We start from the raw sequence: 19595 nt of genomic DNA on the forward strand, positions 1-19595 counted from the left end.
TGTGTGTATACAAAATATATGACGTTTATATATTTTCTTGAATAATAAAAGGGAAAAAAAGATTCGTCATGACCAATCAAAACGTCAAGATAGGAATTCCCCTCCTCTTCCTTTGACACTGACCAATGGGATTCCACCTCCAAAGTCGCGCAATATTCCCTTGTTTATTCCGTGTACCTTTGTTGTGTGATATTTATCTCTCTTTCCTCTGAATATGTGAAATATAAACACCTCTGGATTATAATCGATCTTCTCCACGAGTTTCTTCAGAGCTTCGTTTTTTGTGTTTTATAAATCCTGTGCTCTCTAACGTTGCAGGAGCTAACTGTGGCTAACAGCTAGCTGAGTGTTGGTGTTATTGTTTTGAAGTTTTTAAAGAAAAAGCTGCAGATCTTTCCCTGCCATGACGTCAGCCTCTGCTAAGGTGAGTTGTTACCTGCTTATTAATTAACGCACTTATTGCAGGGCGGATTGTGTGCAGGGAACTCTTTAAAGAGCAAAACTGCACTCAGAAACCTGGCGATTTAAAACCTTTCTTTATCTCACAAATATTAAGCATACAACAAGTGCTTAATATTTAATTATCTGATATTAATACAATGTTATGGTGAATTCGGCATATAGTAAATGCATTAATCTGTAAAGAAACGAGTCATTAAACTAAGTGGAGTCACACTGAGCTGCAGTGTTCGTGCAGAAATAGACTTTTACATTTTAATAACATTAATGTAACTTCTGTTATCTGAAGTGAATACAGTGCAATGGTGAATCGGGATAGTGTTAATGCACTAAACTATGTAAGAATGCCTGGGTTCGTTAAACGGAATCTGAACTCATTAGAGCTGCACTAAGAAACCTGTTCATTAGACTGCTTTGTTTGTTGTGCAGAAATAGACCATATGATGAGTGCTTTATCTCTTATTATCTGATATACAGTGTTATGGTGAACTCGGCATTTATTTAATGCATTCATCTGTACAGGAACTCTTTAAAGAGCAGGTACTGCACACACCTTATCGCACATATAGACCACATGAGAATTAGGTTTATCATGAATGCATTAGATTAGATTCACAGAGTGCAAAGAGTAGTCATATGTTTCTCCATTTATATCATCTGATGGTGAATTTGGTTTATTGTTATTGCACTAAAGTTATAACCCTGCTATAGAGATATCCAGACTTTAGAGATTACTGACTGCATTAGTTTATATCACATACTGAATGTATGTTTCAAATGCATGTACTTAATGTACTGCAGTATCTCCACAGTGTAGTATATATACTGTACTTGTCTCTCTGCAGGTGGGGGAGATCTTCTCTGCTGCTGGAGCCGCCTTCAGTAAACTGGGAGAGCTGACCATGCAGTTACACCCAGTATCAGACTCCAGTCCTGCAGGGTACACACACACACGCACACACACACACACGCACACACACACACACACACACACACACACACACACACACACACACACACACACACACACACACACACACACACACACTCTTTAAAGTAGAGACACTACATACTGATATACACCTGAACATCAGCAGGAGAGGACTCTTTAAAGTAGAGACACTACATACTGATATACACCTGAACATCAGCAGGAGAGGACTCTTTAAAGTAGAGACACTACATACTGATATACACCTGAACATCAGCAGGAGAGGACTCTTTAAAGTAGAGACACTACATACTGATATACACCTGAACATCAGCAGGAGAGGACTCTTTAAAGTAGAGACACTACATACTGATATACACCTGAACATCAGCAGGAGAGGACTCTTTAAAGTAGAGACACTACATACTGATATACACCTGAACATCAGCAGGAGAGGACTCTTTAAAGTAGAGACACTACATACTGATATACACCGGAACATCAGCAGGAGAGGACTCTTTAAAGTAGAGACACTACATACTGATATACACCTGAACATCAGCAGGAGAGGACTCTTTAAAGTAGAGACACTACATACTGATATACACCTGAACATCAGCAGGAGAGGACTCTTTAAAGTAGAGACACTACATACTGATATACACCTGAACATCAGCATTAATAGTTTAAATTGTGACGGTGTGATGAAGCTAAAGTTTTGTCCTCAGAGCGAAGTGGACGGAGACGGAGATCGAGTTGCTTCGAGTCGCCGTGCGTCGTTTCGGAGACGATCTGAACAACATCAGCTCGGTGATCAAAGAGCGAACTGTGTACGTATTCCTGATACCAGAGCTGGGAAGTAGTGGAGTACAAGTACTTTGTTACTGTACTTAAGTACATGTTTCTGGTATCAGTACTTTACTCCACTACTTATTTTTCTGACGACTTTTTACTTTGACTTCTTACATGTTGAACACAAATACCTGTACTTTTTACTTCTTACATGTTGAACTCAAATACCTGTACTTTCTACTTCTTACATGTTGAACACAAATACCTGTACTTTCTACTTCTTACATGTTGAACACAAATACCTGTACTTTCTACTTCTTACATTTCCCAAACAGGCTGGTTCCTTTAGTTTGAATGTGTGTTTGGTGGCGTGATCATTATTATTTAGAGTCATTGCGTGCCTATTGATTTGAACACGATCCGTGTATCCATCATTTCCTGGTCTTCTCTAAAGTCTCCTCCGTGTGATTGATCAGACACTTCCTACACCTTTAAGGGCTCTCGTCATGTCTATCACTTCATTACTGATGTAACTTCTTTTATTTAAGGCAGTAAAAACATTTGTTTATTTGCTTCTTGACAAAAATAAAGGAACATTTAAGAACATTTGTTTTACTGCCTAAAACATGTACATGTACACAAAACCGCTTAATTTCTAATTAAATATTAACCTAAGTAAATCTTTGGCCCAACATGTAATACATTAATTAACTTCAAAACATTTTTTAGGACTCAGAGCCATGCTAGCAGTTTCCCTTTGTTTGCAGTGACTATGCTAAGCTAAGCTAACGGTGTTTCCTCAGGGCTCAGATTAAGAGCACGGTGAAGAGGAAGCTGTACGAAGACAGCCGCGTTCCCATCGAATCGCCCAAAAAAAACACGAAGAAGAACACCGCCGCCGTCGCCATGACGACGACATCCGGCGCCCCCAACCCCCCGGCGATGATCCCCGTGCCGACGTCACAGGTCGTCATCACGGCAACGGGCATGCAGAACAGCCCCTCCCTGGCCCCGCCCCTCAAGAAGCAGAAGACCTCAGGTGAGAGGCTTTTATTGTGAAGGAACAGGGCTTTTATTGTGAAGGCACAAGGCTTTTATTGTGAAGGACAAGGGCTTTTATTGTGAAGGACAAGGGCTTTTATTGTGAAGGCACAAGGCTTTTATTGTGAAGGCACAGGGCTTTTATTGTGAAGGACAAGGGCTTTTATTGTGAATGAACAGTGCTTTTATTGTGAAGGAACAGGGCTTTAATTGTGAAGGAACAGGGCTTTAATTGTGAAGGCAGGGACAGGAAGTGAGCTATCACAGGGCTTTTATTGTGAAGGCACAGGGCTTTAATTGTGAAGGAACAGGGCTTTAATTGTGAAGGAACAGGGCTTTTATTGTGAAGGAACAGGGCTTTTATTGTGAAGTCAGAGACAGGAAGTGACACACTGCTCCCCCCCCACAGATGTGACCCTCAGCGCTCTGAACGACTCGGATGTAAACAGCGACCTCGTGGACATCGAAGGACTCGGAGACTCCAACAACAAGAAACTCAACTTCGACCAAGGTCAGGAAATATCCCTTTATTATTATAGTTATCAGCAACCAAGGTAACCCCCCCCCCCCTTATCACCTGAATCTCCTCCTAGAGCACCATTGAGTTCTTTGTAACCAAATCTCTCTCAGAGGGGCGTGGGGAGGGGCTCCTTATTTTCATCTAAAGTAACAGACAGAGAATCAGCACTTTGGAAACAGGGCTGAAACAGAGGGGATTATGGGTAATGCTGCAATTATCTGTTTGGTGTTTCAGCCAATCAGGGACAGGCTCTGGATATATCTGAGAGCTGATAATAGGGGGCATTTAAATATATGTATTTCCACCACTGCAGGATCTGTTCACACCTGAGAGTCTGATATGTAGTGTTTTATGGTCTGTATTTTATACGGTGAGTTTTGGTTTTGCAGATTTATTTGTATCATATTTTAATGTTCTTGTTGTTGTTGTTGTTTCCTCAGAAAACTTGAACCTGGACTCCTCCCTCATCATGAACTCCAGCGACCTCCCACTGCTGTCACGCTGACCTTTGACCTCTGACCTCTCAGCGTCCTCTCTTACTTCAATTTATTTTACAAAGGTTCCTGTTTCCTGATCTGTCCGAATCTCTCATTTAAAGTAAAAAACAGTGAGTAGAAATCATCCGCAGCACCAACATAATAAACCGTTTATTATCATTTTTTTTTTTTTTTAAAGACAGCAGCTCATTTTCCTCGTCCTTTTTTAGACATTTTGAGTTTTTTTTGTGCGACAGAATTATGTTTCCATCAGTGTGTGACGTCCTGAGCGTTTATCATGTAACGCTCAGATAATGTGAAGACGCTGAAATATGAATAAATCACGCAAGGATAAGTCGATCATTTGTGCTCTTTTTAATCCTTTAATACTGGAAACAGTGATTGGATTAAACAATAAAAGAAGAAACTCAATTATTTGTATTTTCTTGTCTGTGTTTTTCTTTATTATTCAATGAGTTCACTTCCAGAATATTCATGATCAACTATTTTAATAACGCATTAATCAATGTGAGGTCATTTCCAAGACTTAATAAAGTAAATGTACAGTTTATCCAAAGGGTCATGGTGAAGTATGTGGAAAACAATATAGTATAGACAAAAAGTACTAAGAATGTGTTGAAAAAGTCATAAAAGTTATAGTATGTTGAAAAAAGTCATATATGGGGCAAAGCCTGCGAGCTGGTTCAGGCAGTCAACTCGAGCACGATACATTCATAGGGTTGCAAAATTCCGGGAATTTTCAAAGATGGAAACTTTCCACGGGAATTGATGGGAATAAACTGGGAATTTTCTAAATTGAAGGTTGGCTCTTCATAGGGAACTTAAATATAGTTGGGGAAAGTATATTTTAGCATAATCTTGACTAAAACAAACAGATGCCATTCAAGTACACTTGAATATATATATATGCCATAGCACACTGCTTACTGCATGGCTATTGAGACCACACCCCCTACAGGCACTGTGCATTCCTCCATGTTTTCGTTCTTCAATGAAACAAATAATTGTTCAATCAAATAATTAAAACTTGTTCTGTTGAAATATCATGTTTTTCGTTTAATTTTGCATCGAATATTTCCAAAATTCCCCAGCTTAACTTCCCATGGAAACTTTCCGGAAATGTTCCGCCCCTTTGCAACCCTATACATGAACACGTGACGCGTCTCTCTCATATCCAACCAAACACAATCTCCTAAACTTGCCGCTCTATTTAAGCTGCCAGGTCTTCTGCCTCTGCCTCGCTAATGCTGCTGCTCTGTCACATTGCTGATGCGTTCACGTGCTGCTGCTCGCCTGCCCCACCACCACCCCAGCTTCCACCCCAGCTTCCACCCCAGCTTCCACCCCAGCTTCCACCCCAGCTTCCACCCCAGCTTCCACCTGTAGGCTGGGGGGGATAGTTACAGTATCTAATCATCACTCAATGTTCTATGTTAATCTGTGGAGTGATGAGGCCCGAGCCTAGACGCCTAACTCAAACTATATGCTGCTTCTAATAAACATATTAAGAAACACGTGAGTTGTCTGACTGAAATGTTATAGGATGTTCAAAAAAAAGTAATATTATAGTATGTTGAAAAAACATTTATAAAATAGTTTATCAAAAGTTGTAAAAGAAGTTAATATGTCAGAAAAGTCATATTATAGTGTTTGTATAGCATGTTGATTAAACAAATCATAGTACGGTATGTAAAAAAAAAGTAATAGTAAAATATGTTGGAAAACATTTATAGTATAGTTTATCAAAAGTGGTGAAAAAAAGTCATGTCGAAAAAAGAAGTTATGAGAAAAAGTCATATTATAGTATTTTGAAAAAGTCACAGTATAACAAATATTTTGAAAGTCTGTTAATTAGAATCAGTTTTTGTTCAGAAGACAAAAAACACACATTTTCTACGATACAGATGTTCTTTTATTGAGAGTTTTCATATACAATATACAATATAATATATATTTATAGTATGTAGATGAATTGTTTTCTATTAAAAACTAAAAAGTCATTCTGCGTCATCTTTACAGCCGTGGGACCCTCCTGATAAACACTCGAATATAGACTTTTATTTTACAGTTGCATAAAAATACATCCTCTCATTTGTCGAGAATTTGTCCAAAAAGAAATAATATTTACAATTTGAAAAAATACTGTGAATGTTAGATGTGCTTTTATTTCCCTTCTTCTACTTCAGCAGCCCTTTGGTGTTTTTTTAAAGCCGTACCTCACTCCGAAGTGTCCGTTATTTCTCAGCTTTTTAACCTGAACGAATATCTGCTGGTGTCGTGGAAATCAAATCGAAAATACTTATTTCATATTAACAGTGTTAGGGTCATTGACACACAACGCTTCACAAACGTATACATTTAAAGTGCTTAAAGTTTTCAATTAAAAAATATAATTTTGACTTTTCTTCAAACATTTTTCAAAATGTTGACTTCTTTCAAAATGTTGACTTTTTTCTAAATTCAGACTTTTTTCAATCACTTTTTCTTTTTTCACTTTTCCCAAAATGGTATCTTTTTTTTCAAAGTGTTGACTGTTCAGACTTCTTTCAATCTTTAGACTTTTTTCTAAATTGTACAGGTGAAGGTCCTACATTCAAAATCTCAATTATACGTATATTTAGCAAAATTAGCAAAATGTTGTCAGTTTCACGCAGTTTTTTTAAAAGAGATAAAATTATAGTAATTTATTAATAAAAACACGTTTTACATTTTGGAAAAAAGGTAATAATTCAGTTAAATTATTAGAAGTTTAGTCAACAGCCAGAGCAATTAGATACATAGATATACACTTTATTTATCAAGGTTGGTTTTTTTGTGGATTTTTTGTTGTTGACATTTTGGAAAGTCCACATCAAACCCCAAAAATAAAAGCAATTTTTTTGTAGCAAAATCTCTTAAAATAAACATTTCAGTCTTTATTTAACTGAGAAATATCACCGTATTTTTCTCCGGAGTGAGATATGACTTTAATACTGACAGACGTTGACGGGTCGATGTGAGGAAACATAAAGAGGATATAATAAAACAACAGAAAGCTTTAACATGATGAAGAACAAGAAGCTAAAATAAAGCAGCTGCGGAAATGTACTGTACACACAAATGACTTTTTTTAGGGGTGTTTCATTTTCAGAAATCATCAAGTTATCGTTAAAATACAGAAATCTGTGTGATGGAGGTTTTCAGTGACATGAGAGCGGATTAATAGAGACTTCTGGAAGAAAACAAAATAAGTAATTATAGTGAGAAATGTGGTCAAAATAATGAAGTAATATCTCAGAAAATGTGCTTATTGTCTGATAAGTAAGATGTATTGACATAACTTAGTTTCTTAAAATAATGACAAACCTTTTTCTTTAAAAACATATTTTCTCAATATCTTTTTATTCTAGGTCGTAATATAGAGTTTAAAAGAGAAAAGATGACCTTGATGTTTTCTTCTGTTAATATGACTTTAAATAACCAGAATTTCATGATTTGATTTTTTTTTACCTGTAGCTAATTGTTTTCGATCAATCCTTAAATGAATTTTTTTGTTGTAAATTTGTTCCATTTATTTTTGCTTTGATTAATAACTTTAAACAAATAAGTAATCACTGCTAAATGTATGCAGATTAATCTTCTGTCAATTGTTTAAATGACTGCAGACCTATTGTCATAAATGAAGTCAGTAAGTAAAACTAAAATATAAAATCACACGTTGTTCAGCATCAGAAATATTAGATTTTCCCTGAATATTATAAAAAATACAAATTTGAACCAAAAAAAGGTTAAATTGAATGAGTTTGAAAACCTCCATAACACTGGAAATGTACTTTAAATAAAACACAATTAAAATGATTGAAAACACTTTTTAAAAGGACAGAAAAGCAAAAGGACAAAAACACAGAAAAACATTCATGAATCTTTTTCTACAGATATTTTAAGATTCAGTCGAATCATTTTTGGCTTAAAAACATTCTTTGAATTCAGCCTCACATTTTTCCATCCAGCTACACAAATCCTCTCTTCAAGACAGAGCTATCAGCAGTTTGTGATGATCGCGTGCAAATAAAAAGTAATAAACAGAAAATCTTCTTAAAGCTACAGTCTGTGTCCGGAAATCATTTGGCAGCGTGGCGTTACCTCGAATCTGTCCTGCTTCAGAAAAGTCTCGAAGTTATCGGTAATTATGATTTCTAAAGATGGACGATATTATAAGGAAGAGGATAAGGGCCTCATGGGTTTATTAGATCTGACCAAAAGTGACATTTTTGCAGACTTTTTCGATATTTTACTTTTTTCAAAATTCAGATTTCTTTTAGAATTCCGAATTTTTCAAAATCTACACTTTTTTTAAATGTTAGACTTTTTTTCAAATTCAGACTTTTTTCAAATTCAGACTTTTTTTCCAATTCAGACTTTTTTCAAATTCAGATTTCTTTCAATCTTTAGACTTTTTTCAAAATTGTACAGGTGAAGGTCTTTAGAAAAGATATATCAAAATTCAAAAGCAGTATCAAAGAATTTGAAGCTTGAACTGTAACTTGGAATATATTCATCTCAAGAACTATTAACTAAAATATTTTAGACTTCATTTGCCTCTGACGCAGAACAGACTCGGTAACAAGTGGAGACATAAAGCAGAGAAGCAGCAAATATCAACAGCACATTTTACAAGATTACAGAAAAACAGATTAAAGTGGTGAATCTGTGCAAAGTCGAGAAAACATGATCAGAAAGAAAAGAAGAAGATTTGGAAGGTGATTCTGTTGGAGCAGCTGAATGGATGAAGACACTTCTAATGAACAGCTTATAGAGACTTTATGTACAGACGTATCTCAGACCGGATTATTAACCACTTCCTCTCCGTTAAATCTGACGTTTGAGTCGACTCGAGAGGGAAAGCTCCTCTGAAACATGACCTCATGTTTAGGCACAACGATGAGCGAACGTACAAAACTGTACAAAACTTTGTAAGTGCAAAAGTTGGAAGCAGAAACTACGTTTTGTATTTTCTGACCTCTGACCTCTGACCCGGCTACATGCATCTGATACTACTTGAAATATTGACCAACAGATTCTTCTTTAATGCAGATTTAGCGCAGAAAATGAAGAATCTAAAATAACATCTGTGATTAACGCAAGCTAAAGGTTCATTTCCCACAGAGATTACTTTCCGCAATAATCCAAAATCACATAGGGGAATCCCATTGGACCAGGGAGATGATGCCTTCAGGGACCAACACAGAAACATCCCTGCACTTCTCTATTGATATGTACTTAATCAGAAGGATGACTAACTTGAGTTGTAAAACAGTAAATACAAATAAAGATATAATGGTGTTTTTTTTCTAACCATTTATGTCTTTAAACAATCAGAATACCTTCATTGGTGATGAACAGACTCTCAGAATGAGAGGGTAAAGATGGAGCGTCCTGCAGATTCAATATGTTCAATCAAACCATGCAAGCTGAAGGGAAGTGAGCATCAGCTGCTCCGTCAATATTCACATATAGATACACTATTAACAAACAGACTTCTACTGACCGGGAGCATCAACCTGCTCCTCAAACTCTGGACAAACACGTCTTTCAAGTTTCTACAAACACAAGGCTTCAGTCTGAGCGACAACAGACAAGATCTTCTTTAAAACACGATCTGGTTTGGACTTCGAGAAAATACCAACAACCAGTGTTGGCCTTTAGGGAAAGCTTAACCTCTTCATATGGTGTTTGGGTGGGATTTAGGGATGTCACGAGAAGTTATACTCGATACCAAGTCGAAACCAAAATCCTGAACACTTGACGGTACTGGTTTTAAGTAGTAGTGTAAGTATCGTAGCTTCCTGTAGTATCGTGAGGACTCAAGACTAACAGCATCCTGGGGATAATGAGTTTACTGCGTCCCAAACTCATTATCTATTGACGGAAATAATACTACATTTTGAACTACGAATCCATGTTCAAATCGGCAAGAAAGTTAACTAACGTTAGCAGTTAGCACTATAGTGCGTTCAAGATCTATTCAGTCAAAAATATTATTGAGGTCAATTATAACCTTTTTTCAGAATTCAGGTCGAATCCAATATCCTAAAAAGTTGATGGTACTGGTTTTTCGACAGTATCGCAAGTACCGTAGTTCCCGGTGGTGCCATGAAATCTCGAGACTAACGGCATCCTGGGGACGATAGAAAAGTAGTTTGGGACGCAGTAAACTCACTATTTACGGAAATAATACTACATTTTGAACAACAAATCCATGTTCAAATCGGCAAGAAAGTAGTTAACGTTAGCAGTTAGCTGTTAGCAGTCGAAGGAGTGAGTTGCACGAAGATGCGTTCATGCTCTGGTAAGTAAAAATGAATGTGGGGAGAACGTAAATTATAACGTTATCATTAGGGATGCTCCGATCGCCAATTTTGGGGCCGATCGCCGGAATCAGTATCGGCCGATATCGATCGCCGATCCGATCGAGTGGGCGGGGCCTAAATGGAAGATTTAAACATCACTTTAAATCTTCCATTTAAAGTGATGTTTAAAACTCAGTTAATGGGGCTCATTCACTGGAGCTTCCACAAACAACAATCAACTTAATTATTACATTCAAATGAAGTACATTATTCAAGTTTACATTCACTTTGGATAATACCACGGGAGAAATGAGCGGAAGCGCTCTCTTTTCCTCTCTCCCTCTCTCTCTCTCCCCCTCTCTCCCCCTCTCTCTCCCTCTCTCCCCCTCTCTCTCTCTCTCTCTCTCTCTCTCTCCCCCTCTCTCTCCCCCTCTCTCTCTCTCCTGACAGCCTGTCAGTATCTCATGCAGCTCACTGATCCAGTAATGAGTGACCCGACAGTGAAGAATAAATATATGTATAACTAGTTTAGCTTGTTCCAGAGGTAGATAAAATAGCTAAGTGTGTTAGGTCTAACTCTTGTGTGTTTCGCTCCGCTTACCGGTCCGTCACAGCGGGTGGAGCTGCAGGATTTCTGCTTCACACACGTTGCATACCGCTATTTTACTCTCTTTTTCGGACACCTTAAAATACTGCCAGACCGGTGAAGCCATTTTGGCGAGCTTGTTTTGCCGCGCACAGAGAAAAGTGTCATGTATTTTACGTCATGCGATCGGCTCTCGCGATCGGCATGTTTAGAGAGCACCGATCGATCGGTAGAGAGTGAGTATCGGCAGATCTCGATCGGTGACCGATCGATCGGAGCATCCCTAGTTATCATGATGTCTCCGATGCAGTCTTGTAAATGTAGTTTTTGGTGAGAAACTTGAGTTAATTCAAATGTTTTCACAGAACAATAAAATTGAAATTTTAGGGAATTATGACCCTAACCGAAACCAGTAGGCTAACGTATAAGTTTAGTCTTTGTTAATGAATTGTTAATGTGAAACCGTTAATGTGAAACCATTACTGGTATCGACCGTACATTTCTTTATCGTGACATCCCTAGTTGGGAATAAGATACCTTTTACTTTGCTTTATTGGATATTCGGCTTTTTGGAGGTTTAGTTATTTGTTTTGTTGATGAAAGACGCTAAATTCTTCATCTTCAGCTACATATAAACTCCTTGAAACCTTATGGTAGTTTTACGATGCACAAAAAGTGCGTAACCCTGGTTCACTGATTGGTTTAAGTGCTGATAAAGTCCAGATCCATCAGACTTTCAACTTCAAGACCAAATAAACCAGAGGACTTCTACTTCTTCCTGATAACGGACTTGATTTCCAACGACTCCAGGACCAAAAGCTGAGAACCGGCTGAACCAAATGTTCCTGAAGAGCCTCGAAAACATTCCTCGTCACCGGTTTGATTTTGTCTTGATTACATCTAAAGACCTTATTAAAAGTTCTTCAAAACCTCTGAAGAATAAAGACGATCTGGAGCTTCATCCACTGGAAAATTGGACCTGAGCTGCAGGAATGAGTCAGCATTTCCTCACTTCCTGTCCCCTAGTCTGGAGCTCTATGGTTTTCTGGGCTAAAAATCATAATCCAAAATCACATGGAGATATCCCATTGGACCAGGGAGATTGCTGCCTTCAGGGACCAACACAGACATATGATTTTAACCTCTAAAACTCCTTTGAAATCTGCCGTTTTTGAGACGTTTGTGTGCTTGGTTGTTTCTTGAACGCTTCATAAAACTTAAACTTCTCAAATCAGAATCTCGTTAAGACACAACCCGTGTGTCCTCAAGACTCCCAAACAGTTTTCTTCCGTGATCTCCCGATGCTGTTGCTGATGATGAATCCTTTGTACAATATTTATCATTTGAGGTTCGACCTACGAGCCTTCAGACGTACGACGAACCTCACGAGGAAGTCCTTCAGTCCAACGTGGACTCAGGGATTTGGGTTAAAAACCAACCAATAGGAACAGTTGGCGACCTAAAGAAAGTCTGATGCTTCAGAGCTGTAGGAAAAACATCCAGGGATCCAAAACAGACACTTCCAATGAAGTCATAAACCAGGCTGATCTGTACTTCCTGTCGTCGCAGGAAGAGGCGGGACTTACAGGAATAAGGTGCGATGGGGAGTCGATGTTCCTCCGGGTGTTTTGGAGCTGCTGGTCAGGACTTTGGGTGAGGATTATGGGGTGGTTTAGTGTCCTGGGTGGTGATGGGAGGTGAAGGGGGTGAAGGAAGGGGGAGGAGAGAGAGACAGAGGGCTGGACTGAGGACTGACTGCAGTGGGGGAGTCGACCGACGACTGAGAGACACTGTGGGAGGAAGAGAGGCGGGTAAAACATCATTATTTCACACGAATATACACAAAAATCACTTTATTAAATACTGGTTTAATTGGGTCTGTATCAGTACTGTCTCTTTGCTGTAACCATGTAAGTAAGTGGGCGTGGTCTCATGTATTTATATTTGGCTAAACTAATGCTAACATTGTGTCTGAGGACCCTCACCTGACGGTGTAGCTGCTGCGGTGGGGGGGGTCCGATACTCCGGCGACAAAAAGCTTCTTCGGGGGTCCGTCAGACTCGACTCCTCCTGAGAAACAACCAGGTTTACAAATATATAAAATATCTAATACTTCAAGAGGGGAGAAGCACGCTTAAGGTGAGTTCAGACAAAATCACGTGACTGTGTCGACTCTCCCAACGTCCTTCAATCAAATCTCAGTTGCCCTACACAGCATTTTAGGGTCTTTTAAGTCTTTGTTTTGGTTTTAACTGTAACAATGTATAGTGTCTGTCTCTAAGAAACCAAACACAGAGCAAGAAGAGAGAATATTGAATGTAACTAAGCAACTAAAAAGTTCCACATATCAACAGATAATGTGATGTAAAACAGACAGACACACACACACAAACTTACCTTTCCTCTTGAGTGGAGTTAGTGCCGGGACTCTCACAGTAGCACTGACTGCTGGTCTGTTGGAGAATACACACAAATGTAAGCGTCCACTAAAAAAACGGAGTGTGTGTGTGTGTGTGTGTGTGTGTGTGTGTGTGTGTGTGTGTGTGTGTGTGTGTGTGTGTGGTGTGTGTGTGTGTGTGTGTGTGTGTGTGTGTGTGTGTGTGTGTGTGTGTGTGTGTGTGTGTGTGTGTGTGTACCTGAACCTCCTGGTGGGAGAAGGGGAGGAGTTTGGCGTGACGCCGCTGTCCTGCGACTGGAACCACTGAAGAAGAAAAAGTCAAAAACAGTCTTATCTTCTAATATTATATTTATTAAAAATCATCTGATCTGGATTCAGTCTTAGATAAACAATAAGAGCGCTCAGAAACCTCGAATATATTTAGTGTTCAGTTTCTGATCTGGATTCAGTCTTTAATGTCCGGAGAAGATATTGTAATACATTTTATTATATATATTTCAGTCACAATACAAGTAATGGTTTGATATGAAACAGATTATCAAAGAAAACGCCTCCATTGGATTCCTTTGTTTACTTTTACTTCCGCTCGCGCTTCTATTGGCTATCTATTGGACGTGTGGTTTTACTGTGAGTGTGTGTAAATGAAAGTAAACGCTCACCACTGAGGCGTGGTCGTGCCACTGACTGACGGGAGCTGGGATCAGACTGGAAGCACTGGGAGAGAAGATGGTAATTAAATAAAGTTTTTTAAGGTTCATTTAAAATGTAAATATCCGACTGTGTTACCTCCGTCTCTGCAGACTTCCTCTGAGCGCCGCCTCCATGTTCTCCTCCTGCAGAAACACAAACAGCTGTTACTGTTAATAATTGCTGTTTCTACAACAAGGTGGAGGAGAGCTCTCTCCTGTCAGACTGAGAAAGATAACTACAGCTCAGACTGAGAGGCTCTGATAACTGCAGCTCAGACTGAGAGGCTCTGATAACTACAGCTCAGACTGAGAAAGATAACTACAGCTCAGACTGAGAGGCTCTGATAACTGCAGCTCAGACTGAGAGAGATAACTACAGCTCAGACTGAGAGAGATAACTACAGCTCAGACTGAGAGGCTCTGATAACCACAGCTCAGACTGAGAGGCTCTGATAACTACAGCTCAGATTGAGAGAGATAACTACAGCTCAGACTGAGAGGCTCTGATAACCACAGCTCAGACTGAGAAAGATAACAACAGCTCAGACTGAGAGGCTCTGATAACTGCAGCTCAGACTGAGAGAGATAACTACAGCTCAGACTGAGAGAGATAACTACAGCTCAGACTGAGAGGCTCTGATAACCACAGCTCAGACTGAGAGGCTCTGATAACTACAGCTCAGACTGAGAGAGATAACTACAGCTCAGACTGAGAGACTCTGATAACCACAGCTCAGACTGAGAGAGATAACTACAGCTCAGACTGAGAGGCTCTGATAACTGCAGCTCAGACTGAGAGAGATAACTACAGCTCAGACTGAGAGGCTCTGATAACCACAGCTCAGACTGAGAGGCTCTGATAACTACAGCTCAGACTGAGAGGCTCTGATAACCACAGCTCAGACTGAGAAAGATAACAACAGCTCAGACTGAGAGGCTCTGATAACTGCAGCTCAGACTGAGAGAGATAACTACAGCTCAGACTGAGAGAGATAACTACAGCTCAGACTGAGAGGCTCTGATAACCACAGCTCAGACTGAGAGGCTCTGATAACCACAGCTCAGACTGAGAGGCTCTGATAACTACAGCTCAGACTGAGAGGCTCTGATAACCACAGCTCAGACAGAGGCTCTGATAACTACAGCTCAGACTGAGAGAGATAACTACAGCTCAGACTGAGAGACTCTGATAACCACAGCTCAGACTGAGAGAGATAACTACAGCTCAGACTGAGAGACTCTGATAACCACAGCTCAGACTGAGAGAGATAACTACAGCTCAGACTGAGAGGCTCTGATAACCACAGCTCAGACTGAGAGGCTCTGATAACCACAGCTCAGACTGAGAGGCTCTGATAACCACAGCTCAGACTGAGAGAGATAACCACAGCTCAGACTGAGAGGCTCTGATAACCACAGCTCAGCCTGAGAGGCTCTGATAACCACAGCTCAGCCTGAGAGGCTCTGATAACTACAGCTCAGACTGAGAGGCTCTGATAACCACAGCTCAGACTGAGAGAGATAACTACAGCTCAGACTGAGAGGCTCTGATAACCACAGCTCAGACTGAGAGGCTCTGATAACCACAGCTCAGACTGAGAGGCTCAGATAACTACAGCTCAGTGAGGTAAAGGACTCTGAGTGTTTAGACAGTTAACTTTAGTCTAAGTTATCTCAGTGGGTCTCAAACGGTTTGGTCACGAATTATGTAAACAAGTATTTCCGAGGAACACCTTTAATAAGGGAATAAATGATTAAAAACAGGTATGAAATACTATATGACAGTAAAACAAGAATACAGTGATTTGTAAATTATGATTAAAGAAAAAGTACATCTGTATTCAGTTCTGTTTCATATGGGTGTTGAGAGAGATGGATCCATAGATCTCTTCATGTTGCTCTCAAAGTGCACCAGATTGATGCTTTTAACTTAACTGTAACACTTAAAACATGTTCACATGGATAGGATACTCAATACATTTGCACACTTTTTATATCGTAAACTATGTCCATATGTTTCTGTTTTGGTGGTCGTGCAACAACCGTGCATGAATGCGCGAGTCATAGGTGCTCCGGCCCTTATAGGGATGAGGAACGTCAATTATCTTTAATAGATCACTGCACAGGTGAGTGGGAATTTCATTTAAATTGTGTTAATTAGAGATTAGTCCCAGCATCATATTTAAAAGAGTAGAAGAAGAGTGGACTCCTCACCTGCCTCTTGAGGTCGAGTCTGTCTCCGGTCAGAGAGAACGGAGAGAGAGGGACGAGCTGCAGGACAAACAGACACTCAACTATAATATAATAATATAATATAATATATAATATAATATATAAAGGTTATTACAGTAACTCTGACCTGTGAGCTGGGGTTTATTGAAACGCTGCTGCGTCGATACCGAGCCGACGAAACCGGGCTGAACACCGTCATCCCGTCACTGAGAAAAACATGAATACAGATTTATAATAACATAGAGAGAGACACACAATCAAATATACAGAAAGATATCTACAACCATGCACCATCTTTTTATGCTGCTTCAAACGCAAACATTTCCAAAATTGGGATCAATAAAGTACTTCTTATCTTATTTTATCTTATTACAGGATTATTTTTGAGACAATAAATCGTTTTCTTTTGCAAAAAACAATTTTATTGGAATTTTTCTCTTTAAAACAACTTACAATATCATTTATTTGACCTTACATTACTTTTTAAACATATATGTGTCGAGTGGCTCTCTGTAAGCAGTACCACCGACCTGACACTGGTGATCATGGGGGCGCTGTTCGACCTGCGCAAAGCCCCGCCAGCTGCGCCTGCGCACTGGTCCACTTCCATCCGCTCCATCCCTTTAATATGAAAAAAAAAGATGTGGAATTAGTCATTTGTTTATTTAAAGTGGACCTATCATGCTATATTATAATAATATAGTGTAGGACCATACCTATATAAGGCATATTTATACTTTTTTTTTTTCAAAATACCAAACAGATCATGCATTCTAGCCATGCCTCATCCATGCCTCATTTCGCTCAAATTGCACTTTTTTACCCCTGTTTTTGCAAGGGCTGATTCTGTGAGAACAGCACCACCTACAGGCCTGGCATATGTACTACAGCGTCTCCAGCGCTTTCGAACGGCAATGGCCGTGGCTGTCTCCTCCTGATTGGTGGAGTTGGCCCAATAGCCGTAGCGCCACCGTCCTGACGTCAGGACAGTGTTCAAATCTGGATCAGTTTTGATCAGATCCGTTGCAGCCCCTTTTTTAGAGATTTGGGTATGGAGGAAAATAGAGAGGGTTGTGTTTTCTGACACTTGGTGAGTTCCCTGGAACACCGGAGACACATATTCATGTATAAAAGACGTACAAAAGTGCATTTTGCATGATAGGTCCCCTTTAAGCTTAAAATATTTCATCCACAAATGTCGCTTCGTCAAAATGCCTCCAGAATTAATGTTTTTTGAATGACATGGAACTCTACTCAGTTTTTTGTTCATAATGCCTTCAGTTGGAATTAATTTAATGAACTCTGATGTGATGTGAAGAGGATTAGGGCAACATGTGATACAAAATATATAGAGGTGATTTTATGTTGTTGTTATTCAGAGATTTAAGTCAGTCGTCAACATTTTTTGGGATGTTACCAAAAGTATAAAAAAAAAGAAATTGTGAATAATGACTTTAATTACACAAAAAAACCAGATCTGAAAAACTAAAATATATATTTTTTATATTATTATTCATATTGTTTCCCAACATTTCTGAATTCTGAGAAGAAAAAAAAATACTCTTAAGATTGTTTTTATTTTTTTTATCACTTTTCTTACTTTCTCCAAAAGAAATTATGAAAAAACTAAAATCAAATTCACAAAAATCAAAACATATTTTTTCTGAAAATCTCAGAACCCTGACTGTTTCCCCAGAATTCTAAGATTAAAGTCAGATCTCAACTTATTTCTTTAACTTTTTGTCCCAAAACAGTTTTCTCATATGTCCCTAACACTCTTCCGTAGATGTGTCTTTTTCTGATGCATTTGAAACATTGTTCAATAAAGTTGAGGTTGAGTTATTTTTCCTGTCAGATTTCTGAGATGATCACAGAAAAATACAATATATTTTAAAAATATTTTCTCTACAAGTCTCTGAGAAAAATAAATACAATTCTAAGATTATAATTTTTTTTTAAATCACTTTTCTAACCCCCCCCCCAAAACTATGCAAAAACTCAACTTCAACTTCTGTTCACATCCCACAACATGTTTCCTCATATGGCCCTAACACTCTTCCGTAGGTTTTTCTGATGCATTTGAAAAAAACAGTTAAATAAAGTTGAGGAAAAAAAAGAGAAACCTCGCTCCGCAGGCCCCGGCGGAGGCAGTTTCTTCTGCCGGCCTCCGAGCCCTCTGAGGCGGCGTCGGAGCTCAACTCAAGCCCGGTGGATGGAGCCCGACCCGCAGGCCTCTCAGTCCGCAGACCCAGAGTCCGGATCACCGAGCCTTTTCTCCCGCAGGAAAACACACTTACTCCTCTCCCAGTTTCATGTAGAAAAAGTATTTAAAACGCATTAAGGAGTCCGCGCTGACACTTCCAGCCGCACAGCTGACGTGACTTAGCTGTGGAGCTAACTTGTAAAAAAAAAAAAAGAAACCCTCCAGAAAACCCCTCAGCAGCTGCCCGAAAACACGCAGCCTGAGCCGGGCAGCAGTCCTCCGGGAGAGTGGGTCTCGCGATCCCCCCGAAAAACAACCGAGAAAAAAGCCCCCAAAACCCGGATTATCAACACTTTAAAGGTTTTCACAACATAGTCCTTCACAACATAGAGGTAGTTCTGCTACTGTGGAAACAGCGACGCCCGCCGGGCACACCTGGTACTGCAGCGCATAGAACAGCGTTTACTTTATTTAGATTCAAGATTCAAGTCTCTATCATCATGAGCTCAGCAGCTACAGTGTAGATATGTCAAGGAAAAACTGAAGTCCTCCAACAGAGCAACATGAATATATATATAGGACGTAAAACAGATAAAATAGTGCAAGAGAATGTTTTGAGATGTGCAAATAAATACAAATATAATATAAATATTGCAAGAAGAGTCTAGATACAAGTACATGGAATATGATATATTAGGTAAATAATTAGCAAGATGACAAACAGATGAATGTTATGGATGTTCTTTAAAGAGTTCAGGTGTTTAATAGTCTCATGGCCTGTGGAATAAAACTGTCCCTAAGTTTGTGGAGTATTAACTTTTATTTATAACATTTAATAAGAAGCCTAATATATTTACTGGTGAAGTTATCATACCTCTATGTAATTAAATCATTTCTAAACATGTTGTAGTGTTTATT

General features: G+C 39.1%; 2 protein-coding genes across 2 annotated transcripts; one reads left to right on the plus strand and one right to left on the minus strand.

Annotated features, from left to right (window-relative positions):
* The first annotated feature begins 138 nt into the window (after positions 1–138).
* On the plus strand, positions 139–4660 carry cunh17orf49 (chromosome unknown C17orf49 homolog). The gene is made up of 6 exons (XM_034113892.1): positions 139–424; positions 1305–1399; positions 2119–2220; positions 2986–3221; positions 3633–3734; positions 4184–4660. Exons 1-6 carry the CDS (start codon positions 404–406, stop codon positions 4246–4248), a joined length of 621 nt encoding a protein of 206 aa, XP_033969783.1. The 5' UTR covers positions 139–403; the 3' UTR covers positions 4249–4660.
* A 6662-nt stretch (positions 4661–11322) lies between these two features.
* On the minus strand, positions 11323–19086 carry LOC117469473 (protein FAM122A). Its single transcript, XM_034113889.1, has 10 exons — positions 18598–19086; positions 17005–17095; positions 16602–16680; positions 16457–16513; positions 14340–14386; positions 14213–14267; positions 13792–13856; positions 13553–13608; positions 13141–13225; positions 11323–12945 (listed from the first exon to the last, which is right to left on the minus strand). The coding sequence occupies exons 2-10, from the start codon at positions 17091–17093 to the stop codon at positions 12828–12830; spliced, it is 651 nt and encodes a 216-aa protein (XP_033969780.1). The 5' UTR covers positions 17094–17095; positions 18598–19086; the 3' UTR covers positions 11323–12827.
* Between the last annotated feature and the right edge of the window lie 509 nt (positions 19087–19595).

The sequence above is a fragment of the Trematomus bernacchii genome, unplaced genomic scaffold (assembly GCF_902827165.1).
Source record: "Trematomus bernacchii unplaced genomic scaffold, fTreBer1.1, whole genome shotgun sequence".
Classification (NCBI taxonomy): Eukaryota; Metazoa; Chordata; class Actinopteri; order Perciformes; family Nototheniidae; genus Trematomus; species Trematomus bernacchii.